The sequence below is a fragment of the Onychostoma macrolepis genome, chromosome 15 (assembly GCF_012432095.1).
Source record: "Onychostoma macrolepis isolate SWU-2019 chromosome 15, ASM1243209v1, whole genome shotgun sequence".
In the NCBI taxonomy this organism is placed as follows: Eukaryota; Metazoa; Chordata; class Actinopteri; order Cypriniformes; family Cyprinidae; genus Onychostoma; species Onychostoma macrolepis.
Window position 1 is genome coordinate 25,248,099 of NC_081169.1, and position 26,844 is coordinate 25,274,942.

Sequence of the window (26,844 nt, forward strand, 5' to 3'; positions counted from 1 at the left end):
TTAGTAAAAAGTTTTGTTTCATCTGGATTGATGAAGGTATATGAAATGAGAGCACATAATCCTGGAACTGCAATAACCTCTGGTGGATTGAAGGTGATGCTCCCGTCCTTTTTTTTTTTTTTTTTTTGGCCTTGTATAAAACATGAGATGAAACATGGAGAAAAGAGACCATGAAGATTAAAATAATAAGAATGTATCTGTGCACAGTTTTTGTGTATTACTTAGCACATGTCTGAAAGTGCAAAATCTCCGCATGTACTGTTTCACGAGTTCACACTTGCATATAATAAACTGAGTAAAGGTTATGCGTATTTGGCATGCTGTCCAGGGAGAGGGCTCCGAGCTCGGTACTTACCCCCGAGCCCAGGGTACTCCCCCCGTACGGGGAGAGGGGTCCGAGCTCTGCATTTAGCCCGGACCCAGAGCGTCCCCCCCCCGTGCTGGGGTAGGAACAGGCTGAAGGTGAGGAGTCGGGGTGGTGGAGGGATGCTGAAAGACTAGAACTGATGGAGGTAAGACTGCTTTGATTATTTATAGAGGTTCTCTCTCGAGCTGATTGGATAGATGGCGTGATTGCTGATGATGAATTGGCTGTGTTAATTATCTGCGCGTGCTCCTCCCGAAATTTGTTAATAAAACATCACATGGTGTATAATTACAAATGTTTCATGATGAAGTAGTGATAGTGGAGGGTGTGGAACATAGCAGTTTCAACATCATTCATCATTTTATATTGAATATGGGTTTTTAAATTGATGTAAATCAATAAAAAAATATTGCAATGAATATATACCTTTACACAGAATATTTAAAGTCGACATAGAAAGGATTACGTAACTTGAAATTATCTGCATTTTAAACATGTATGCCACAAATCTGCACAGAAAAAGAACATTGCATGAGTATTTATATTCATACTATGTATGTTAAAATTACAATATATTCTTGTTCTATTTGTATTTGCATGCAAGTGCTTTCACTGTAAAAAGTGACAAGTTGACTTAACTTAAAAAAATTGAGGAAACCCGTTGCCTTAAAATTTTTAAGTAAATGATAATTTAAAAAAAAGTTAATTGAATTGTCAAGTTCACTTAACTTTTTTTTTTTTTATTATGTACTTAATAATTTTAAGGCAACGGGTTTCCTCAATTTTTTTTAAGTTAAGTCAACTTTCACTTTTTACAGTGTTGGCAGTACATATATAAAATTTATCATGCCAATAAAGAAAACTTAAAAGTTATAGCAAGATGTGCAAGATACATCCATTTTATTGACAAATGGGGAATTGTTATGCATGACAAGCATGCATATGAATTTATTTCTGTAGAATAATACAAACAATAATAAATTGGCTGCAGTTTGATACAAATGTATTATTTGTACCAGGATGGGGTTTTTAAGAGATATAAATAATGAAAATTGGTCTTATGGAAATGTATCAAGTTAAATGTGATAGTGGGTAAAATGTTCTCTACTTTGCAAAAACTTGACTTTATTATCTCTTAAAATGGAGGGCCTATTGATATTCACAGACATGATAAGAGATCCATTGCTTGCTCTGTAATGACTGACTTCAGCTGAGAGTGCAAAGGATAAAATGAAGATTAAGCTCCGGGAGACATGGAGAAAAAAAACAAAAAAAAAAACAACAAAGCACCACAACATCTGTCATCAGTCTTTTAATGCTTCTGTTTCAGGCATGTTGTCCAGAGCAGAAGACAGTGTTTGCTTAGTCTATAATATACATTTACTCACAATTATTTATGTCTGTAAACACAGAAAAAAAAAGATTCCAATTGTTCAATCACTAAGCATGCAGGCTAAATAGCTATATCAGAAGTTATGTATATTAAACAGCTCTTTGGAATACTTGATTCTAATTGGTCAATCACTGTTTTATGTGCTCAAGTATTTTGCATATTGGCCTCTAATGTCTCGTGTCACTTCATAGTCTCTTCTTTTCTCACATAATAAAATGATACATATATTTTGTCCATTTATTTTACAGTAAGTGGGATAATGTATATTTAACTGATTGTTATTGCAAAATAAACCTCTCCTGATCACTCTGTCTGGGTTTGTTTGCCATAATGACCAACTGGTTGCCGTCCTTTAATCAGTTATGTCCTTTCGGTTATATCTTTATTTAATGTCATATGGCTTTCCCCATTATGAGCAGGCTCATGAAGAAAACCATAATAAAAAACAGCCACATGAAGAATCGGTCCAGAACCTTGGCGACCTTTTTCCATTCTCCCGTTCTTCTTGCAGTCGCTCTCTGATCTCGGTAACAGTTTGCAACATACTCGATATTCCTCATGAGATGCTGCTGCTCACACTTGCACTGCACTTTGAGCCCGCCATCATGATCTCTGCATCCATCTTCTCCTCTTCCTGTGGCTTTTCCTGCCTCTTCCGCCCCATCGCCACAATCCATGCTCATGAACGCTCCCTCCTTCCACATGCCATAGCGACAGGTGGGGTGTTTTCCCAGTGAGCACGCCGGGCTCATGATCTGAGACATGTCTTCTGTGTCTTCTGGAAGCTTTGAAGACATGGCATCCTGACCTCTCTCAAATTTGAACACAAAATCATCTTTCCCAGCTTGGCCGTTCATGTTGCAGTTGGAGTCAGGTGGTTTGGGTGGTTGAGGGTCTGGTCTCTCTGGCTGTGCGGTCATGCAGTTCTCTCCAACTTCGTAGACAAAGCAAATCCTGGCCAGATACTGCAGGATGAATTTCTTGGCCCAGTTTGGGACAGGTTTGGCCTCGGGGCCACAGTGATGTATGTTCATAATAAAGATGGTGAGGGCAGTGGATGCAGTGATCATGGTCATCGTGGCTATGTAATACTTTCCTGTAGAACGTAAGAGAAAGTTTAGAAATGTTTAGTGTCAATGATATTGCCAGTAAATAATGATATATGACAAGTTCAGAATGACAGATTATCAATTAATGTTGAATGCATTAATACATATTCAACAAGAAAAATCAATTCTATTGCCAAATGATGAGATTATTTAAAAAATAAATTAATTTAAAATGATTTGTGGCAAAGGTACGTTTACACAGAATGTTTATTGACGTTTTTGCAGTCTTTTTAGAAGCCATTACTTGCCATTATATATTAACCAGTGTTGGGCACGTTACTTTAAAAAAGTAATTAGTTATAGTTACTAGTTACTTCTCACAAATAGTAACTGAGTTAGTAACTGAGTTACATCATTATAAAAGTAACTAATTACCAGGGAAAGTAACTATTGCGTTACTTTAAAAAATAAAAATAAAAAAGTTCAAATATGTCAAATAACTTGGGTGCCCCTGATATTAAATGAATGAAATGGACACTAAATAGAATAAATTATTATTATAAAACATTGTACACTAATCTATTTTAATATTTCTGTAGGACAATGTGAGAGACACCTATCAAATTCAATATATTATTGTAAATATTATCAAGCAATTATATATATAAAGCTTATGTTTGTAAAACGGTACAGTTTTTTTTTTTTTTTTAATATCTGACACTTAGCATCAGTCAGTTAAGCATTATAATATGATATTATGATAATTTTGCATTATATGATGATAGAACTTTAGTAATTAGAATAAAATGATTACATAAAAGCTGAAGAATTCCAAAAGGAACTCCGTTATTTTGACAGGAAAATACAACAAAGAATATCGTTTACATGTAGCGCGTCAATTCTGCATGTTATGAAATCTCGCTCTGTATCTTTCTTTGCGCGTGTGAAAAAAGCGACGGCGAGCCGTGCGCCTACTAGAGTTTACGGTAAGTCAAATACAGCTACACTGTGCGTCCATTCAGATAAACGGAAAAATTAAATGAGAATAATATTATAATAAATTATAGTAACGCCGCATTTTATTGTCAGTAACGGTAACGGCGTTGTAACAGTAATTCGTTTGATTACTAGTTACTGAAAAAATAACGCCGTTAGTAACGCCGTTTATTTATAGCGCCGTTATTCCCATCACTGATATTAACCAAAAAGGAGTGTATTGTATTTCATCCATTTAATATTTACTGGCAAAACACATAATGTGCACCTTTGGTCGCACTATTATTTGTGACCCTGGACCACAAAACCAGTCATAAGGAGCCACGGGTATATTTGAAGCAATATCCAAAAATACATTGTATGGGTCAAAATGATCAATTTTTATTTTATGCCAAAATCATTAGAATATTAAGTAAAGATCATGTTCCATGAAGATAGAAGTTTTGTAAACTTCCTACCATAAATATATTAAAACATATTTTTTATTAGTAATATGCATTGCTAAGGACTTCATTTGGACAACTTTAAAGGCAATTGTTTCGATATTTAGATTTTTTTTGCACCCTCAGAAGATATTCGAATTGTATCTCGGCCAATTATTGTCCTATCCGAACAAAACATACATCAATGGAAAGCTTGTTTATTCAGCTCTCGGACGATGTTTAAATGTCGATTTCGAAAAATTGACCCTAATGACTGGTTTTGTGGTCCAGGGTCACATTTTTGATTCACCAAAGAGAACCGATTCAGAGTCATTCGCTCGGGAATCGGACTAGAGTTCTTGAGCTGTATTCTTTGGATTCGCTAAAAAGAACCGAGTCAGAGTCATTCATTCGAGAATCGGACTACACTGGTTGAACTCTGTGAACTTGATTCACTAAAAGGACCTGCTCATAAGAGTCGTACAGATTCGGATCACTCGGTATTTGTTTATTTTACTTTGTAGAGTAGCTAAATAGCGGTGTCGCGGCGTCATTAAGTAAGTATTGCCGGTAAAAACGGTCAGTCAGAATAGTTTAGCACGGTATTCTGACTAATGAGTGTGTGAAAACATTTAACGGAACCGAAGTTCGTTCGTTTCCGCTGTTTACAAAATGAAACTGGTTCTGAAAAAAAGTTTCTCTCAGTGCTAGTACTGATGTTGGAAGAGTTACCGAAACTTGCCTAGCTCGTGTGAAAGCTACCCCAAAGTGTAAACACAGTCAAGCTAAAAATAGTTAGCAATAGAAGGACCTACTAACAGAAATTAAGAAACACATAGCCTATGTATAGGGGCCATAAATACTTAAATATGTATAAACTACTTACTAAGAAATATTTACTACTAAGAACCACATAAGTGACACAAAGCTAAATATTTAGAAAAAGACCTAAAATGCCCAGGCTGAATTTTACATAGCATATGCTCACTGTTTATGCCTTTATATTAAAACTTTGTAGCAAAACTTAGCAGTTATGATTCACCTATAAGAGGTACATTCTCTGAAGGAGGCATGATCTCAGCCACCAGCAGCTGAAACACGGTGAGCGCCAGCATCACGGTGACTCCCAGTGACACCTTCTCCCCAGAGTCTGCAGGTAGATAGAAACCCAGCGGAGCCAAGAAAGAGATCATCACACACGGAATGAGCAAGTTGAACACATAAAACGAGGCCCTTCTCTTCAGTTTCAGAGTATACGTCACATCCGGATAAGGGTCTGCACAGCAGCCGTACAGAATGATGTTTTTCTTGGCTGGCATTCCCAGCACCTCCCATTCCACGTTGTCCACCAAGTCTGCGAGATCTGCACTCTCCATGGCGTTCAATATGTCAAGCTGGTTGCCGTTGTAGGTCCATGACCCGTATGTCAGACGGCACTGCTGGGCGTCAAAGGGGAAGAACGAGACGTCAACTTTACAGGAGCTTTTGGTGATGGCTGGAGCATCCCACATGATCTGACCATCATGACGGATCACGACGTTGGTGTCCATAGTGCTGGTGAAGTGATCATCAGCGCTACAAGAGTAAGAATATTCTACAGTAAATGTGACCCTGGATGACAAAACCAGTCTTAAGTGTCAATTTTAGAAATTGAGATTTATACATCACCTGAAAGCTGAATAAATAAGCTTTCCATTGATGTATGGTTTGTTAGGATCGGATGATATTTGACTGAGATACAACTATTTGAAGATCTGGAATCTGAGGGTGCAAAAAAATCTAAATATTGAGAAAATCGCCTTTAAAGTTGTCCAAATGAAGTTCTTAGGAATGCATATTACTAATCAAAAATTTCTTCATGGAACATGATCTTTACTTAATATCCTAATGATTTTTGGCATAAAAGAAAAATGTATAATTTTGACCCATACAATGTATTTTTGGCTATTGCTACAAATATACCCCAGCGACTTAAGACTGGTTTTGTGGTCCAGGGTCACAAATAATAGAGCAATTTGGGTCATTTTACGGTGGGTATAAAAAGTCTACACCCCTGTAAAAATTTCAGATTTTTAAGATAATTTAAGTAATCCAAGTAAAAAGATCCATACTCAATTAACAAACAAATTAAAAGCTTTAATTTGACCTGCTTGAGCAAGTGTACATATCTCAACTAAAACACATTTTGTGTCAACAGTCAGTCTTTTTGAATAAGAGTCTATCAACTTAGTCCGTCTTGATTTGTCATTTTGTTCACTCTTCCCTGGAAAGCAGCTTCAGACTGATCATATTTTAGGGCGATCTTATGTATACAGCCCTCTTCAAATCATTTCACAGATTTTTTGATTGAATTTAAGTCTGGAATTTGTTCTGAAGCCATTCCATTAACTTCAGTTTGTGTTTGAGGTCATTATGCATGCCTTCATCTTCAGATTTTTAATGAAGGCCTGCAGTTTTTTTCCCCCAAAGAACATCTAACATGATTTTACTTGGATTCATTATTACATCTCAAAGCTGCAATTTTAACAGGAGTGTGTGGATTTTTATAGCCAATGTTAGGTTCCCCTAAGAAAGTGTCAAAGAATAGTTGTCAATAAAGAATCTGAAGCCACAAGATTAACATATTTGCTCAACGAATCTTTTGATTCAAGTCACTGAACTGGTCTGAATGATTAATTCATTAATTTGTCTAATTGAATTTAACTCAATGCCTTCCTGATCTGATCATAACAGTTAACAATTCAGTGAAAAATGACTGAAATTTGGGTTTGTTGATGAGTAAATACTGACAGTATTTTCATTTTTGAGTGAACTATTCCTTTGATGGATTTTCAGTGATATACATAACTGACATGACAAAAACTATTCACAGTTTAATTCTTACATGTTGTTGGGGTGGATTTATTTGAAATAAGTGTCATGATAAAAGACTAACATAGACAAGTCTGTTTGAGGCCAAAACTGATACAATATTGACTAATACATAACAGTAAGAGGTGCTCAGTATCTCTAAATTCAGTGCAGGAGCACATTAAATATTAATGTTTGCTCCATTTGATGTTTTTTTTTTTTTTTTACAATTTAAAATAAATGAATTGCCTAATATTATTTTGAGCCATAAAATCAGGAACATATGTTTCTCTGAACACTCAATCATAAATGCCTTTATTAAGCATTGACCTTGTGCCTCCATGTGGGGAAAAAAAGGAAGAGCAAATAAAAAAAAAAGACTATGCCAATACCAATAAATACTAATCTGCCCTACCTGTTATATAGGACTATATCGGGCCTCCATACATAACTACCAGGTACACGGATGGTATCAAGCCCGTCATAGTTATCCTTATTCCAGGTGAGATACTTGTCAATCCACACCTGCCGTATCCACAGATACGACGTCAGAATCTGGTTACGCTCATCCTGTAACAGAAGTGTACACAGTTTCAGCAATTTATATTACTTGCCTTAAAGAAAATTAAGGCCCGGTTTCACAGACAGGGCTTATACTAAGCCAGGATTAGGCCATAGTTCAGTTAGGACATTTAAGTAATTTTTATAAATGTGCTTAGAAAAAAAAAATTACTGGGTGTGCTTTTTGAGACAAAACAAAGGCACTGATATATTTTAAGATCAGTCAGTGCAAGTTCATTTCAGTTGAATCAGCTTAGACTTGCATTTTAGTCTAGGACTAGGCTTCAGTCTTGTCTGTGAAACCGGGATAAATGTTTTATGTGGTTCAATATATGAGCAAATACATTTCTCTTAAGCTTTTGTTTGGACAGTTTACAGAGGGATCTCATTTGAATGGCAGACAACAACATTCAAAATCTTCACTTCGTCACTTGATTTAATAAACTAGTTAGCTTCTTCAACTCAACAAAAGAGCTACTAATTTTTATTTTATTATTTATTTATTTAATTATTGCAATATTTACAGGACATAACTTTTTTTTTTTTTTTTTGCCAAGTGCATTACTTTAGTCATTATTTTTGAAATTATAATTCCTTTCCTTACTGAATAACTTTTGGCACAGAATTCATTATGCTTGCACATTTATCTGTGTTTGTTATCCAACAGAACGACAACATTGTCTCTACAGTGTCCTCATTTGAGCTCATTTTCCGGTAGGCTGTGGTTTTGTGCATTATCTGGCAGATTACCATGCCAATGATTTGGGAGAGGGTGATCTGTAGTGTGACGTTCAGGATGTCTTCTGTGTCCTCCACTGGCCTCAGCGCACTTGTGTAGTTTCTAAATAAATCATTGAGCAGTTTCTGGGCGTAGATCCCGTTGGCCCCCCAGCAAACTGAAAAAAGAAAGAAAGAAAGAACTGTTTCTGTTTGAATATTTTAAAACATCATTTATTTCTCTGATGGTGAAGCTAAATACTTTTATTCAGCAAGGATGTAAATTTATTGAAACAGTAAATACAGTGTATTCCTAGTATTCTATTCTATTTCAAATAAATTCTGTTCTTTGGACATTTCTTTTCATCAGTCAGTCAATCAATCAGTCAAATAAATAAATAAGCAACAGCACAATTGTTTTCAACACTGATAATAATTATAATAAAAGTTTCTTGAGCAGCAAATCATCAGAGTATGATGTTTTCTGAAGGATCATGTGATACTGAATACTGGAGTAATAATGCTGACAATTCAGCTTTACCATCACAGGAATAAATCATTTTTAATGTGTATTCAAATATAAAACTGTTATTCTAAATTGTAATATTTTTTCACAATATTAATGATTTTACTGTATTTTTATAAAATAAATGCAGCCTTGATGAGCATAAGATAGTTCTTTAAAGATCATTTAAAAATGTGATGTGGTGATTGACTGCATTTTTTTCATTTAACAGATGATAACTTACAAATGGAGGAATACTGCAAAGCAAAGGCAAGGCAAGATTCATCCTAAGGTAAACCAAATTATAACCTTTCAGTTTAAGTACATTTTTTTTTTTTTTTTTTTGATGAAGCTCTGTGTTACTGGACAGCAGTAGATCAGAGCCACATGACAGCACCTGGTTGACTGATAACACATGTCCACATGACAGATGGCTTAATCAGGAGAAATGGAAGGGATGAGATTTCCTGCGAGATTATTCATCTGAAGCTATACAACACAAGAGATTGAGTATATCAACCATTAAGCAGTTGGTCAATATACCACTATTAAATATCCCCATTGTTATTGGCCACAAAAAAGATACAGTTCATGAAACACACTGACAGTTTGTGACAACATGCCCCAGTAGCCAGAGCATGGTGTCTCACTATAGGGTTAGATGGTACCTCATATGTGAGAGGAAAATGATTATTTAAATAGTTGATATAGACGCAGATCTGGACTTTGCCAGATGTTTGGAACTGCTTTGTCATGTCAGTAAAGCTTTAAACGAGATTTACAGAAAGGATTATCATGTTGGGCTGACAATGTGATGTCAATACACAGAAATGTATATATAAAAATCAGCAGCAGCTAGAAATCTATACATTGGATAAGTTGCAAATAATGCAATTTCACTTCATACTGTAAGTTATACTTTTGACTAAACATTAGACTGTGTAATATGAATTTACTTAGAATTTAAAAATGGTTTAAGTCCTATTACTAGCTAAAAATCTGGAAAAGATTAAACAAATGTGAACAGAAACTAACAACAGCAAAGTGGCAGATTGATATGTAAGAAAGAAGAAAGCATTACCTGGTACAAACATCAAGCAGATGGCAAAAAAGGCAAAATATTGCACATTCTTGGCAGACATCTCGCAGTTCACTTCATTGAAGCTCTGCTATCGGGCGTAAAGTGACAGGTGAATAGATATTCGATTCATTGAAGGTCTAGTCTTTCAACTCCAGATGACAGCTGCTGTATGAAAGTCAATAAAACACAGACACTAAACCCTTTAATCCTCCAAACAGAGCACATGTGTAATCCAGCCTCTGTGCCTCACTGTATTTGACATAGTATTATATATGTTAAACAATATATATCCACTTTTTGCTGCCATTGAGTACACATGTATTTATTATTATTTAACATTATTTATTAGTAAAAAAAAAAAAAAAATCCTAAATGTTAAATAGTTCATAATCAATTAATACATTTAATACATATGACTATATATTAATATATATTAGGCCATATATATATATATATATATATATATAATGAGGATGCTGTCAAAAATAGATTTTCTTTATCAATTAACTAAATGTATTTATTTATCTATATAGCTATTTATATAAAATAGATTGTTTCAAAGCAGCTGCACAGAAATAAACAGGAAAATAAGTGTTGCAAAATTTTATTATGAAATGACTTATGTTTTTGCTGTAAAAAAAAAAATTAAAATCAATAAAATAAACAAACAAATACATAATAGATTATTAAAATATTTCATTTCTCACAGCGGTTTACTAATTTCACCATTATTTTGATTGCAAATCAAAGTGAGGGCCAGGCCTGAATAAAACCAGCAGCTCTTTATCATTTATAGCAGGTTTAAATGAGGTGCCTTCAGTCTTTGACCACAGGGTGGCAGTATTAGCACATACTTCCACTGTACAAACTGTCATATGTTACCACATCAGACTGAAGATGATCTCATTTTCATGTGATTGTGTGAAAAGGAAGAATATGTATTTTGCATGATCAAATAAATTGATGTATTTGTAAATGGATTTGCAAACTGGATGTATTTGGAAATTGAAATTCCTATTTGTATAATTATATTAATGGGAAAGAAAATGTTAAAACATAATGAAAGCCAGCACAAGGTCCAAACAAAGACGAGCGTGTTGTTTTGTGTTTGCCAGAGGCCATAACACTGATTTCACTGTCAAATTCACTGGCTTGTGGTCAGGATTTAAGTGAATGAACAGCAGTGTTTGCCTGAGAATAAAACCGTAGCAGTCTCATGTGAGTCTACTTCATTTTACTTTCAAATCACACTCAGGCAAATGCAACACCATGTAACTCTGCGATGAAGGATCAGATCTGGTCTAATGTCTCACTCACAGTAATATTTTTTTCTAGAGCTTGACAGTTTTTTCTTCTATTTGCAATCCTATTTGTAGCCCCTATTTTATTTTATTTTATTTTACAGCTAAAAAGCGACTGATTCTGTTGTTCCGTTCTCTTTTCTCTCCAGACATACAACAAAAGCAAGACTGCTGCAAACTGTGCCAGAAATAGCTGAGGATTTAGAGGGAAGTGAATGTTTCTCGTTTCTTCTGCTCTCACTAACAAGAGACTTGAAAATCTACACAAAAGAAAGTAAATGAAAACTGCTTCATAAGCAGCCACAAACTCATCTCCCAAAAAAAAATGAACCTGAAACTAATGAGTTTCATGTTTTGTAATCGTGAGGTAAGTGTGTAAAGCACAGATTTGCATAAACTGTTCCTCCTTTTTATTAATGTGTCCAGGAAAGTACAAAGTCAGCATTTTATAGAAAAGCTTTTATACTGTGACAGTGGTTTGTGTGAACTTATTCACACACAAGTGGGTTTAACAGTAAATGATATTAAATTCTAAATGCTGAAATGAGGTTCCAAGTAAGTCTCACGATTAAATATGAAAATGAACATTATAATGAAACCAAGCTTGCTTTGCACACAAAGTCACATTCTCCTTATGCTTCATATTTGCAGAATATTTAGATAATCGTAAATTAAACTTTCTACTGACACAATCTGCTTAATATAGTTTGGATCAGTGATATAGCTTTACTTACATTTCTTGGTTATATTTACATATAAGAAAAACACAATTAAATACACTTATTAAGTAAGAAGAAGTGGGGAACATTCAAAAATTAGACCCTTCAAGTGATTTGAAACTTAAAGCATGTAAGATTTTTGTAACTTATATTTATCTTTATTTTTATCTTTAAAATAGCATTTGTTTTCTTGTCTTTAAATTTGTTCATTCTACAGTTATTACCATATACAAAATATATGATTTTGTTTTTTCTTTCTTTCTTTCAAAATTTCAAATTTTGAATGTATACAGTATATATATTTAATAATGAAAACAAAATTACTAGAACCAGAAATTTAGTGTAGAAATTTCACAAATTATTACAAAGAACCTGCAAGTAACTTTTTCAAGTAGAAATTTTCAAGTAAAAAAAACTCTATTTTATCGTAAAATATACTCCAACAATATTTCTTTTGGTTACAACTTTGAAAATATTTTTTTACAGTGTTGATCACATCAATTATAAACATGTTCCAAAAGGTTTGACACCCAAAATACTGTACTTTTTGTCTTTATTTTGCATACACTTTAAACCCAAATAAGTTAACGGAACTCAAAAAATGTGATATAATTACATCAACATTTTTAATTTAAGACATTTAAAGTTTAAGAAGAGCTCTCAGATTGTTATTTATATATATATATTAATTGTTCTTATCTTGAAATAATTGAGTACACTATACTGATAAAAATGATTTTGTGGTGAAGTAAATACTACAGAAAAACAAATGTAGTTTCTACATTAAATAATTTAGTTCAGGCAAGAATTTAAATAAAAGAGTAAATTCAATATTAGTACTCAATTTAAGCTTGTAGAATTTAAAGTTTGAACTTAAGTATATTTTACTTGGAATTACTTGGAATTACGCATCAAACTCTACCTGGCCACGTTGAATGTACTTATTTTCTTACTTTATTTTAGATAACTTAGTTAAGTAGATTTTACTTAATTCCGTATTTAAATTTTACTTAAAAAATATTCGTGCAAAAACTTGCAAAATAAAAATGAAGTAAATTTAACTTCTTATTTTTTTCCAGTGTACTGTAACTCATACATTTTGATTACACTTCAACTAAAATGATCATGTAATCTCAATTTAAATATATTAGTAGTGGAAATTTAAACGATAACTAGCTAAATGCTAACATGCTAAGTAACACAAGACTTTGATTAGCATAGCAATAGCTTAATAAGTAATGCAATACAGAACATTTAACATACAGAATACCTTCTTATGCTCAACATATCATAAACAGAAACTCTTCTAAATTAGCAGAACAAAACATTAAACACTACTAAATCTCCCATTCCAAAATCTAACACTTAATTTTAGCTTGTACTCTTCCTTTGAGTGCCATGGCAAAGCGTGCTGGGAAATAGAAATCCCCAGCCCAGTTTCAGTTAAATTCAAGTTCCTCTAAATGAAAAGAAACGAGTTCATTCAATTCAGAACAGTGAAAAAATTCAGATGACTTAAAATGTGTCCGTTTTGTGCGCTCACAAAAGAGAAAGTTCTTTACACTTAAAAGGTTGTTTGTTTGATCTAATTTGTTTAAGTTTGCCCAACCAAATCAATCAATTATTTTGAGCATTTACAGTATATTTCTATTGTTTTATTATTTGAAACCTAATATCATTTATTCTTTTATTTCTCCTTGAAATAAATACCACTTGGTATGATATTTTGTTGTATAACGTAAAGACATTTGTACTTTTTATTAAGTGTGATTTTTGTTCATATGTACATGTGGTAAAACAAATACCCCATAAAAATACATATGTTCAGGTCCCATCCGATTTAAAGTAGCACGCATGATTTCTTGCGGGCTTTTGATTTGGGGTTCAGGAAAGCGAGAACAGCTTCTGTAAACACTTCCTTCACCCCGTCCTGGTTGAGCGCTGAACACTCCATGTACTTGCTGGCCTGGATTTGTCGGGCCAGCGCCGTCCCCTGCTGCTGGGACACCACCAACTGGTTCTTCTCCTTAAGCTTCTCCAGCACCTCTGCATCATCTCTCAGATCCTTTTTAGTCCCCACCAGCAGGATGGGCACATTAGGGCAGTGTTCTGACACCTCGGGGTACCACTTTAGCTTGACGTTCTCGTAGGACGAGGGGCTGGCAATGCAGAAGCAGATGATGAAGACGTTGGTCTGGGGGTAGGAGAGGGTCCGTAGACGGTCGTACTCCTCCTGTCCCGCGGTGTCCCACAGATTCAGACTGATGACTTTAGTGCCTACAGCCAGCTGTGCACTGTAGTTGTCAAACACAGTGGGAATGTATTCTTTAGGAAAGGCGTTGGTGGTGAAGGAAATCAGGAGGCAGGTCTTCCCAACCGCACCGTCTCCAACCACGACACACTTGATGTTCTGCATTGTTGTTCTCCCTTCAGCTTCCAATAACTGAAAGATAAACAAAGACCAAATGTTGTCTATGACTTGCATATGCAGAAACTAAATCCATTTAGCAGAAACTATATTCTATCAAAAATGTGAAATAGTTTTTTTGTTTTTTTTAAGAAGTCTCTTCTGCTCATCAAGACTGCATTTATTTTATCAAAAAATATAGTAAAAATTGTGAAATATTATTACAATTTAAAATACTTTTTTTTTTTTTTTAACATACATTGTTGAAATGTAATTTATTCCTGTGAAGCAAAGCTGAATTTTCAGCATCATTACTCAAGTCTTCAGTGTCACATGATCCTTCAGAAATCATTCTAATATGCTAATTTGCTGCTCAATTATTATTGGGGCTCAATTATTAATAATGGTTCTTATCATTAACAATGTTGAAAACGGCTTTTGCTGCTTAATATTTATTTTTTAAAAGATTTTTGTGGAAACTGTGATACATTTTTTTCTGGATTTTTTGATGAATATTAAAGGGGTGGTTGATTGCAATTTCACTTTTTTAACATTAGTTAGTGTGTAATGTTGCTGTTTGAGCATAAACAATATCTGCAAAGTTGCAGCGCTGAAAGTTCAATGCAAACAAAGATATGTCTTTTAAAATTCTGGAAGTTTAATGCCTACAAAAACGGCTGGTAAGGGACTACAACAAACTACTTCCTGGGTCTGATACGTCACTGACCCAGATAAACCCCGCCCTCGGGAACATGTAAGGAAGGGGGCGAGGCCATGCTACGCTGCTTTAGAGAAGAGGAAGAGAAAACTAGGGGTGCACGTGAAAATCTATTCATATATGAATTGCGATTCTGTCTTCTGATGATTCTAATGGATTCACAAGTTTCAAAATTAATGTTCTAAAACAGCCGTTCTTAATCCTGTTCCTCCATCGCGTCACCCTGCTCTGCATCTCTCTCTCTCTCTCTCTCTCTCTCAATCAGATCGTCAGATCAGCTCCAACAAACTGTTCCAATTATACATTTTCACATAGCAATGAAAAGCGTTATATATGGAGGCGTGTGCGGTTGCCATGCTGTATTAAAGCTTTAATCAGAATAAAACCGTATATTAAAAGCTAACATAAGCAGTAGCATAACAGCATATCTAAAAGTATGAGACAACAAACAAACAAACATACCATTAAGAGCCGTGCTTGCACAGGTTCTGCGCGATCCTCTTCACTAATATCCTCTGCGTCTCAATCGGGCTCAAATTGATAAGCAATATAGACGACGCCATTGTTTACAATACAACCGGAGCACATCCCGCTGAGCTGAGGGGCGGGACATTTAGACACACACTCGGCGGTTTAGTGAATCACAACACACTAAGCCAGCTAACCAATCAGAGCCCATCACTATTTCTGAGGGAGGGGCTTCATAAAAACAGGAAATAATCAGGCGTTTGTCAGAGAAGGGACAGAGCGGTGTGGAATAAAGGTAAATTATATGAAAAATAATGTGTTTTTAAAAAAAACGAAGCATGAACACATGTTAGACTGCATCCCATGAACACAATCAAGCCTAGAAAAAAAACAGTAAACCAGTCGTTGCTCAATAAAAGCATACATTTCTCATCTTTTTTTCTTTTATCTTATATCTTTTGAATGGCAGTGTCTCACAGTTTCCACAAAAATATGAAGCAGCACAACTGTTTTCAACATTGATAATAATAAGTAATGTTTCCTAAGCAGAAAAAAAAAATAAATCAGAAAATCAAAACGACATGCAAAAAGCTGAATATATCAAACTTGATTCATTAATATTAGAAGAAGAAAAAAACAGTCATTCTGACACTGGTTAAACAATATAAATGAACATAGTCATGCTAGAAGACATATAAGTCATGTTCATGTCAGATTATCACGTTCACATGCTAAAAATGACCGCCCTTAACGCCCACAAAACATTAGTGCTGTCAGTGACCTTTATTTATATCTTTCTGAGAAGAACAGTTGCACTGAGCTTGTAGGGAAGTAATTCATCTCACATGGGTGCCTGCTAACATCATCTGAAACTCTGCAATAATGAAATAATCTTGCAATATATGTGAAAATATATGATGTGCATTCTCCTCAGTTTGAAAATAACCAAACGAAGAGGCTGTTGACTCATTTGCAATGTTGATTTATCTGTTGAAGGCCAAATATGTATGAAAAAAAAATACATACATGCAATCTAATTATACAATTATCTGTGAAATCAGTAGATTATTTATAGGTATAGAGGTCTAACATGACTTTGCTGACAAAAAAAAAAGTTCCTTTTTTTCCCTACAGCTTACTGTTTTAGGGGTCACGAACCGCCGACAGTCCATTCACTTATCCAATTGTGCTGGAAAGTATTTGTGTAAAAATCTTAAAACGACTACAATGCGTTTTCCAGGAATCAGAATATATGTTTTAGAATGACTAAAATTGGATTTTGACTGAATGGCACATTGACGGTCACTTTACAGACAGTCTCTTTCCTTCTAAGTGGGCTGTCAGAATAAACTACAAATCAGACTTGCCACAGTCATCAAATCAACATGCATCTCACATACAGTACTTCAGCTGATACTTTTCTCCATCAAACCCTCTGATCTTGAATTTTTTTCCCCCATTTATTATCTAATAAATACAATATTTTCTGTGTTCTTGTATATCCAAATGCTACCAACACTATACAGGCTTCACATACTGTAAATTGCACTATATATTTAGTAGAAAAGTAAAGGTTTTATTTCTTTCTTTATCATATTTAATACATAGACAATGTAAAATACCATTATATATTAGCTTATATTGTTATTTGGTCAGATACATAAACCACAACAGAGCTCCATTTGACTATAGCAAAATAAAAAAAATAATAAAAAAAGGATTTAACTGCTCTAATGACATCACTGAATTCTTATCAGTTTACATATTATCAGAAATGCAAATTAAATCTGGCCTAGAATAAAAGCTAATAGGACAGAGAGTTTGGGACAGAGGATCAAGTGCAAATAAGAGATAAACTCACCGGGCATGATACAATAGAGCGTCCAGGAAATTGTCAATAGTGGTATGAATAAAGCTGTCCCTAAATACAGTGACACAGGGGACTGAAGGAGGAAGTGAGCACAGCCTAGAGAGGAAGTCAGTGACACAAAAAGGCAAAGTGACCATAACTTAATGGGGTGCATGTCAAAAAGAAAGACATTTGACATATAGACACATTTGATATGTATATATCCTCTGCAGTGAATGGGTGCCGTCATAATGAGAGTCAGAACAGCTGATAAAAACATCACAATAATCCACAAGTACGACTCCAGTCTATCAGTTAACATCTCATGAAGCAAAAAGCTGCATGTTTATAATAAACAAATCCATCAGCAAGATGTTTTTTTTTAAGTTCAAACTGTTGCTTCCAGATAAAATACAGGTCTTCTATATCCATAATATTGCTTTCTCTAGTGAAGAAGTCATATTGTATCAATCGGGAAAGAAGTGTGCATGGATCAAGGCACAGTTTACAAGCAAAAACAGTTCTAAACAGATATTTTGGTGGATTTTGATGCGAGAGGACAAGAGTGGATGGACTTTTTACTAGAGGAAACGTGATTATGGATTATGGGCTGGTGTTTTGGCCAGATGCAATGGTTTAAAGCTTAAACGCCTTAATGATAGATTTATTCCCATGAAGAAACAAACTCATCTACATCTTGGATGGCCTGAGTGTTGTACATTTTCAGCAGGTTTTCATTTTTGGGTGAACTATTCGTTTAAACTCGCCGTGCATGATCCAAAAGAGCGTGGGACGCTTCAAACTGAAACTGAAATGTTAACATCCATTAGTGACATTTTGCAGTGTCATCTTGAGGCCACTGGGAGGCAGTGCAATCTTTTCACAGACACAAGCACACTCTGCAGTCCCTTCACATGACGGGGTGAGTGGAAAAAGAAACACCCTCATAGCATATGTGGGTGTCCAACCAAACAGTGAATGCTCTTTTTTTTTTTTGCACCAGTCAAAGGGCCACTTCCTTGCGTCCTTCTATGCACAACTAAAAGTTGTATAATTATTGATATTTATTGCTGGTGATTAGGCAGAGTGAAGTGGTTGGGCAAGAGTGTTTTATGGCCCAGTCAGATTCTGAGACCTTTTTCATAATTTCTGCACTAAATTTGTGGGAATTCTGCAGATTTATGCAGAAATCTGTGTAAAAAAAAAAAAAAAACCCAATTAAGGAAGTAAGGAAGTAGATTACATATTAAGGTTAGTAAATGATTTTCTATCTTTTAGATTGCAGCTCAAACATCAGAGCATGCTGCTAGCAACATTAAGGTCATGGTTTGATTCCCAGGTAATGCATGAACTGATAAAATGTATAATTGATATGTAATGTAAGTCGCTTTGGATAAAAGTGCCTGTTAAGTGCATAAATGTAGAAAAATAATTATATATATATATATATATATATATATATATATATATACTATGTAGCTACATAATAAATATACACAGTACACACACATATATTATGTAAACAAAAACGTTTATTTTGGATGCGATTAATTGCGATTAATCGTTTGACAGCACTAATATTAATAACTATTAAAAATATGTAAAACACCCTCCACTGTGGTAAACGTAATAAATAATCATTAATAAACATGCTAGAATATATAATCAATTAAATATACCAAAAATAAATAAATAAATAAATGTTGTCAGTGTAAAGTAGACACCATGAACTAAGCAGCATGTGTGTGCTTGTTATAACGAAGGCTGTTAGATAGCGATCAGGCGTAGTGTGTGACTGCGCATGCGTCGCGCCGCAGACTGTGAGCCCGGCGTGAATCGAGGAGGAAGCGCAGCTCTTTTGGCCTCTGTTTGCGTCTGTCTCTGACAGAGGACGACTGAACCACCGTCCACCTGCAGCATTCTCTCATCGGCGGCACGGAAAACCGGACAGAACCGTGTGGTCGTGTATTTTTGGAGTGCTTCAATACAAAGCCTCCATGGAGTCTGATGGGAGGAGGGAGCAGCTGAAGACGAACCTCAAACACTGAGACGGTCTACACGAGGATCCGAGGTAACGCAGCTCGTTTTAAACGGGTTAACATTTAGTTTCGCGGTGTTTTACATCACGGATCGTTTTAGAGATGGATTTGGGTGTTTAGGAAGAGGGGAATGTGGGAACCAGTGGCCTCGTGCCGCGCTATAAAGCCAACTGCGCATTCAACCGCATGAATATAAAGATTAAATACAGTGTCGTTGATTGTGAATCAGCTATTTATGGCTGATTTTGTTAAGCGAATGTGGGTGAAACAACTATTACTAATTACGATCTGCTCCTGAACCATATCTGGATATATAATACGGTAGGTTAATTATTAAAATTATCATTTTATAAAGTCTATACTGCCCTTCATATGGTACTGTGAAGCTAAACCTTTCAGACTGTAAACCTTTTAAATGGTGAGTTTAATTAAGCGAAGGACTGGACTAAATAGTTTCCACCTGAAAAATGTTAACTAGTTGACAGGTGAGTAGTGGAGTAACTTGATAGCATTCATCACGTCATCGTGAAATAAACAAATAAACACCTTGCATTGGATTTATGGAAATAAACTTGAAGGCTATAAAACAGTTTGTAAATTTTTTGTTGTGGTCTATATTGTTTAATTATGCATTTACTTATTTTTAATTTATTGTGTTTTTCAACAATACATTTTACTGGGGGTCAAATTGACCACAAATAAAAACATTGTACTATTTTTTTTTTTTTTTTTTTTAATGACGGTAAACTTACTGAAATTTGAATTTACAGAAGGGTAATTTTTTCTATCTAATATTTCAGTGTCAAAATAATTTATAATTAATTAAAACATAGTAATAATAATAATTTTTAGGTTAATTACAGGAAGTGAATGTCTGCAAAGTGTTCAAAAAATTTAAATTATTAACCCACTGTATCTTAAATATCTCTGCTTACTGAATTTTGTTTTTAAACTTTTTTTTTTTTTTTACCTTAGAAACAATGCATTTAAAGCAAAAGTGTAAGTGAGGCCTACGTTATTAATATATTAAAATATATTAGTATACTTTTAAATACTTGTATTATGTATTATAGAGATAAAATAGGAAAGCTCAGACGCACCATGAACTTATATAGTAGAAGAAAAATACTGAGCATAAACAAAACTTTAATACTTCAAAATAGGAACTTTTATCTATTACCTTTTTTTTCAGGCAAAAAGAGAACTCTACTGAGCATTTGCAGAATAAGTGTCATAATTAAAGACATTAAAGCAGTGTCCAAAATCACATACTGTCTAATAGGTGCTATGTTTAGTTTGAAACTTACTTTGAAACTTTACTTGCAGATAAAAAAGTATGTTCTGTAGTATGAATGAAGTTTGGACGTGCTGCTCTTTTCACGCGTTATTTTTCATTTACTAGAAAGTGCGGAAGCAGGCATATTCGGATGCAGCATAAGTGTGTTCCGTTTGCCAATGTTCTTCCCTATTTCATTTTGGGATTAGTTTAATACATGACTTGACATGCAGGGTTGGATTGTTGCTTTGCTGACATGATCTTTCTCGCTCGTATCCCATAACAGCTGTCCCACTATGGAGCTCAGCAGATTGGCGACTTTCTGGGTTTTATGTATAAGCTTCTTGTTGGAATCTCAAGCGGACAAATCCAATCATGTAAGCCCAGACCCCTTACCATCGGACAGCGGTGTCTCAGGTGAGTTTGAACTGTTTGAATTATTATTTTACATGGGCGAAAAAGTAGTTGTGTCGTCATAGATGAGAGTTGACGGCCTTTTTAACAAACAAGATGCACTTCAAAGTGCTCTGTGCTTTTCAGCCCCCTGTCCCAGTACTGTAGTCTTATATAGAAATTGTATGGGGGTCTAAATGCGGCCCGGCTGAGAATAGGAAGGGAATGCATTCTCTATTAAGCGCTGTCCTCACTTGGGCTGTTCTGTGCCAGCGTGTCAAATAAAGGTGCCTAGAGCATCAAAGTGTGTACAGTTGCTTCTGTAATGTGCCTTAGGCCCATATAAAGGGTGTCTTCTCCTTAGAGTTCATCTGAGTTGACTTTTAGAGACGTTGCTAGTTAAAGGATCTGTTGCTTCTTGCCCAGATGCCTGCTCTACAAAACAAACCAGTTTTAGTCAAGAGTGGGGGGAAGGAAAAAAAACAAAAAACCTTGTGTTGTAATTTGGATGAGTTCTGATTTTGGCATGACGTTTATTTTAAAAGTCTTCTCTAAAATGGGGGAAAAAATGATTTCCAGGCCTTGAAAGTAATGCAATAATGTGAAAATATATCTATATTACACTCAGCCTTAAAAAAACAATTTAAGAAAAATGTATTTATATTTTACTTAAAAATTATACTTAAAATATATGGTACACTATAGGGCTGTTAATCGAAATCGTCATAAAATCATGATTTGAGTGTGCACGATTTCTAAATCGCTTTGTAGCATGATTCTTTCTGCGCCCCGGACCTCCCGCAGTATGCTATCCAAACCAATCAGAATGCAGCGCCTAAATGGTGCGTGAGAACAGAATAGACCAGGCATACAGACACAATGCCAGGTTCACACATACTCCGTCCATGGTGCGTATTTTTTCCTCGCCCATGTTAATGGATCAGAGCGTTCACACTGCACGCAGTTGCAGTCCGGCAGTGCTCTCCAGTGGTGCGTCTGCAGCATTCACGCAGCAATCGTTTCCTCACGGAGTCTATTTTTGCTGTTCTACATGCACTGAATTAAAGTGACCGCACATTGTTCGCGGCAAAAATTAACATGCATCGCAACAAATGTTAAGTGGACAATTTTCTTAATGCAGTTTACATGGGTAGTATTGTTACATGTGAACTGGGTGACGCTGAAGTTATATTTTCCTGTCATCAATCACGTTCTGCCTCAATGGTGTAAAAGTTGTCTTTTACAGTGGCCTTCTGGTGGTCTTGCTTTTCCGTGTTATGTTAGTGAATCAAACCATCTGATTTTGATTGCAGTGTAATGACTTAAGAGCCCTTTGGGAAAACTGCCTAAAGTCCAGAGTGTGTTTCTAAGCTTTTGTTGAACTGGAATAGAGCCCAGTCATTAAATGATAATACACCATTCGGCTACTGGTTGAACGAGCTGTACTGTATGTGTCCACCATTTTTCACTCTAAATTCTGCACTGAATTGACCTTTAGAGAGTTGCCAGTAAATTTGCAAATCGATCCAGGTCTAGTATTTCAAACGGTAATCTGCTATGCTTAGCATTATTAGTAGTTACACAGTTATTTTGCATCTTTAATGCATATGTCTGTATGAGTGTTGTACTTTTATTGTACTGTAGTGATTTAAAAACATTGGAAATTGCAGTACTTCCACTTCATTCATCACACTGGAAATGAAAGGTCAAGTCGAGTGTATATACTGCAAGTTTTTGTAAATGTAGCAGATAACCTGCATGGGTATCTTGTGCATGCAGAGAATTTGCATACTCTACACACTGCAAAGATAAAGTAGCATGCTATTCTCAATCTAAACATAACATTGTTCTCTCTCCAATTGTGGGAAGTAATACCATAGGTGGTTGTTGTTATTTTGCATCTGAAGCTGGTTAATGTAAATATTTTATAAGGGTAGGAAGTTTGCAAAGCAAATGATCATGCTGTACAGTGTACACATTATATGCAATTGGTGTTACATTATTTCTGAGCAGGTTGGGCTCATTGCATTAAACTTCAGAAGCTGTGGCTTTAGAATCATGTACAGGTGTTTAACAATGCTTATGATATTTCTGTGTTTAAGATAACTTATTCTTTGCATCAGGCACAAGTGTGTTTGACAGCATTAAAATACCAGGCCAAGTCACTTATATAGACAGTATAAAGAGCTGAGTACTGAAATTAGTCTTAGATAATGGAGTTTCCTGGCTTCCTGGCTTTCCCAGTGCTTAGATTAAAAGGCACATGGGAAGTGTGGCAACTTTGGCCTTTATCGAATTCATTCAAGCGTTAGAGGAAGTTTGGGGTTTCTCCCCCCCTCTAACCATAATGACAAAATTACAAGAAAATGTTAATCTATGAATTAATGTTAATCTTCCAACAGCTTTGATATCTAAGGGAGAAAACTGTTGAAAAGTGTGCCTTTATTCAGTAAAAACACATTAAATTGGTCAAAAGTGACAGTAAAGGCATTTATAATGTTACAGACAATTTCTATTTCAAATAAATGTCATCCCCCAAAAAGGGGGATCTCTGATCTGATAAAGTTCCCACTTGTGAGCATTCACACAAACTATACTGCAGGTTCTCTCGGCACAAACCAGAGCTTTCCTGGCCCTCAGAACCTTGAGTGTGGTAACACAACAGCTGTACAGATTTGCAGCCTAAAAATAGTTGTTTGCTAGTTTTAATTAATACCACAGCCGGTCTATTTTCAGCCCCCCTCATAGTTGGACTTGGAAACCTCCATGGACACAGTGGGATTTGGAGAAGACTGTTTAGAAGCACCTCTGAATTCTGAAATTGGATCCGGTGCTATCATTTTAAACACAGACAGTCTTCATTAGCATGCAATGTTCTCATTAAAGAGTGTTTTGTGGCCCCCGACAGTTAAATTAACTATTGCTGAGGCAACAAGCCATATTGGGTTTTTATCCACCTTTATTTCCAAAGAGGCGCTATTTTTATTGTTTGTGGTCCTGTCGAATGTGCTAGTTCTCAGTTAAAAACCAGTAAAGCTTCTAGTACTGTTGGATGGCGTAATGGTTCAAGATCTTAGCTGGTTACCAAAAGGTTGCAGGTTTGAAACCCAGAAGGACCTTTCACCGTTATGACATGGAACGTAACATAAGAGATAAAAGCACCTGCTAAATGAGTACTTAGAACTTAGTAATCGTGATTTGCCTTTTGCAACTCAATTTCTATAATTTGATGTATTAATGTGTGAAGCAGGATACTAACCTAGAAAAAGTATGACAAAGCTTTATTTTATCCATTGAGAACTGTAAAAGTGGATGTTTGATAAGAGAATGGACCTAGACCTAATAATAAAACAATTAATGTTTGACCAGTAAATCGCCAAGGCTCATATGTACCAACCCATATTCTGCATTTTTTTTAAAGTATCACCATCAATTTTTTATGTTTGGCCAATAAGTTTTAGAAGCTAGACTTCTGTTTTGACAACACTAAAAAAAAGTTTTTTTTTTTTTTTTTTCATACCGATATCTGACAGAACGGTTGAAGAATGTAAATGATGTAAGAAAGATGTATTACAGCATTTGCGTGTCTATTATTAAAAAAATAAAAATAAATTTTTTAATAAATCACAAAAAATAAAAAAATCCATATCAGTTGTCCACTAAAACAATGACTATAGCCAGTGGTTAACATTATCCAATAGCCTGTATGGATTTAGTGACGACATAGGGAAATGAAAGTCGTATCAGAGGAAAGGCAAATTATGTTTTGTTTAAAGTTTACAAAGATCCAGGAATTCCACTAGTTTGCAGCCGTGGCTTGTTTAAGTATCTCACTAACTATGTCTGTCTCTTTTCTTCAGAGTTTTGCCGCATTGACAAGCTGCTCTGTCAGGATGAGATTGCCATCCTCAGTTTTGAGGCCATCTGCAGCATTCACAAGCAAATGGACGACGATGCCAATGGCAATGTGGACGTTTCAGAAACCGATGGGGTCAGTGAATTACTTTTAAAGCTGCCTTTACATGGCTAACTTTTGGTTAAGTAGGCAGTTGATTGACCTTTGTTCTCTTCTAACCTCACACTGTGGGTGGTTAAGCAGCTGATTTAATTTTTCTCATAGCGTTAAAGTTCAAGTCAGCATGATGGTGAATGAATAATCTGCAGCAGGCTAATAGGTAGCCTGATGCTTGTTGCCCCTTGTAATATTAGGTTTAATTTATGTTTTTCATTTTACAAGCTGTCTGTTCATTTACACTATGGGGTACTGCAGTGACTGCCGTGGTTTTAGAAGTATTTTTCAAATTTATTTTCTCCAAAAATTCATGAACAAATACAGCTAGCTCTGAAGTTATTCAAAAAATTACAAACTTTGATTTAAAGCATAAAAAGATGTATAATCCATCTACATGAAATAAAATAAAAACAATTATATGTATAAACCTATGAAAAAAGGTGCAAGACTGTACTTTAAGTTATTTTATTAAATTTGTTGCGTTATACTCTTATAATATTTTATAATGTACTACTATATATTTACATAGACATTTTATTTATATTCATATTAAATAATAATAATGATAAACGCTAATAATAAATATTGTTTATAGGGTAATCATTTTATTTTATTGTATAATGGATTATGTAATTCTTTACTGGGAATTTGGCGTCTTGTATGTATGGGGAAAAGGAATGGGATTTTTCTCTTACGCAACAAACAGTCGCAGCCTTATTAGCAGTTCAAGATTATAGTGCTCAAGTTGACTGCATCCTTTTAACCTTCTGTAAGGATGGCTGTAAAAAATAAGATTTGGCTAATCACTTTCCAGTGATATTGGCTTGTTAAAGCATTAGTACACGATGAATTGTCAGTCTGTGTGACGTAGTGCAGCAATGCACGTCATGGTTGGTCTTATTTAGCACTTTGGGCTGCAAGATGCAGGAAACATTTCTGCAGGAAACCAGAAGCCATCTCGCTGTGCTATTCTGAGTCAGGTGGTCTGCAGAGGTCATAACCACTAGTTCAGACCCTTGTGTAGTTGTCTTACACAGAGTTCTCATCTAGGATCAGCTTGAGCTGTCACTAAATAAATCCACTGATTATGAGGGATAAACTAGTCAAAATCTACACTTTTGCATGTCATTTGTCACGTGTTTTTGACTGTCATCTTAAAGACTTTTGCCCTACTGGTTATGAGGTAATGCATAAGTCAGCATTCTACCACTCAAGGATATGACATGTTGACTAGTCTTGTGAAATGGGATATTTGTTGCTCGTTTTCTCAACAGTTATCACTACTTGCATCTCCAGGAACGAATTTGAGGCATTGGTTTTACTACTAGTCAGGAGTAAGGATAATTCAAGATAGTTATGATACTAGTCATCCAACAACCAACTTGTCAATTAGTTTATAAAGATGCAGTGGTTGTTGTTAGATGTCTTTAGCCAAATATCCAGCTTATTTTTAACATGTGCATAGCCATTTTTAACTTGAATGTATTAGCTGTTATTTTTAGTTCTACAAAAACAGTATTTATAATATTATTTGAACTCTTTATCATAATCATGCTGCTTTATAGTGCACATTTCACTGTTTACCTACATTTGGTTTTCTTTGAACTATTTACCTTTAGTGGCTAATGAATCACGAGTCTTGCACGTTTACAGGAAATAGCTTCTTTTCACATTGAAAAATAAGATGGATAACCTTTCATCGTTCAAATCTTAAGTATCAA

At 35.1% G+C, this 26,844-nt stretch overlaps 3 protein-coding genes and 1 long non-coding RNA gene across 8 annotated transcripts in view; 2 read left to right on the forward strand and 2 right to left on the reverse strand.

Annotated features, from left to right (window-relative positions):
* Window positions 1–1,624: 1,624 nt before the first annotated feature.
* On the reverse strand, window positions 1,625–10,173 carry chrna10a (cholinergic receptor, nicotinic, alpha 10a). The gene is made up of 5 exons (XM_058745045.1): window positions 9,942–10,173; window positions 8,389–8,534; window positions 7,493–7,647; window positions 5,270–5,802; window positions 1,625–2,856 (listed from the first exon to the last, which is right to left on the reverse strand). Exons 1-5 carry the CDS (start codon window positions 10,000–10,002, stop codon window positions 2,153–2,155), a joined length of 1,599 nt encoding a protein of 532 aa, XP_058601028.1. The 5' UTR covers window positions 10,003–10,173; the 3' UTR covers window positions 1,625–2,152.
* Window positions 4,711–5,606, forward strand: LOC131520645 (uncharacterized). Its single transcript, XR_009266104.1, has 3 exons — window positions 4,711–4,784; window positions 5,246–5,383; window positions 5,472–5,606. It is a non-coding gene; the product is annotated as an uncharacterized LOC131520645 (long non-coding RNA).
* A 1,229-nt stretch (window positions 10,174–11,402) lies between the features above and the next one.
* On the reverse strand, window positions 11,403–17,791 carry rhoga (ras homolog family member Ga). 2 transcript variants are annotated; one of them, XM_058745043.1, is made up of 3 exons: window positions 17,416–17,457; window positions 15,549–15,683; window positions 11,403–14,404 (listed from the first exon to the last, which is right to left on the reverse strand). In XM_058745043.1, the coding sequence occupies exons 2-3, from the start codon at window positions 15,549–15,551 to the stop codon at window positions 13,802–13,804; spliced, it is 606 nt and encodes a 201-aa protein (XP_058601026.1). In that variant the 5' UTR covers window positions 15,552–15,683; window positions 17,416–17,457; the 3' UTR covers window positions 11,403–13,801. The 2 variants fall into 2 exon arrangements, with proteins under 2 accessions (XP_058601026.1, XP_058601027.1); XM_058745044.1 differs by lacking the exon at window positions 15,549–15,683 and having other exon boundaries at window positions 11,404–14,404; window positions 17,416–17,791.
* A 1,364-nt stretch (window positions 17,792–19,155) lies between these two features.
* The window catches only part of stim1a (stromal interaction molecule 1a), a 39,380-nt gene continuing 31,691 nt past the window's right edge, over window positions 19,156–26,844 (forward strand). The window contains exons 1-3 of one of the 4 annotated variants that reach the window (XM_058744352.1): window positions 19,156–19,474; window positions 21,005–21,135; window positions 24,972–25,102. In XM_058744352.1, the coding sequence (XP_058600335.1) occupies window positions 21,015–21,135; window positions 24,972–25,102 (252 nt within the window). In that variant the 5' untranslated portion in view covers window positions 19,156–19,474; window positions 21,005–21,014. The remainder of the gene's footprint in view (window positions 19,475–21,004; window positions 21,136–24,971; window positions 25,103–26,844) is intronic. The other 3 variants (XM_058744354.1, XM_058744355.1, XM_058744356.1) reach the window with 3 other exon arrangements.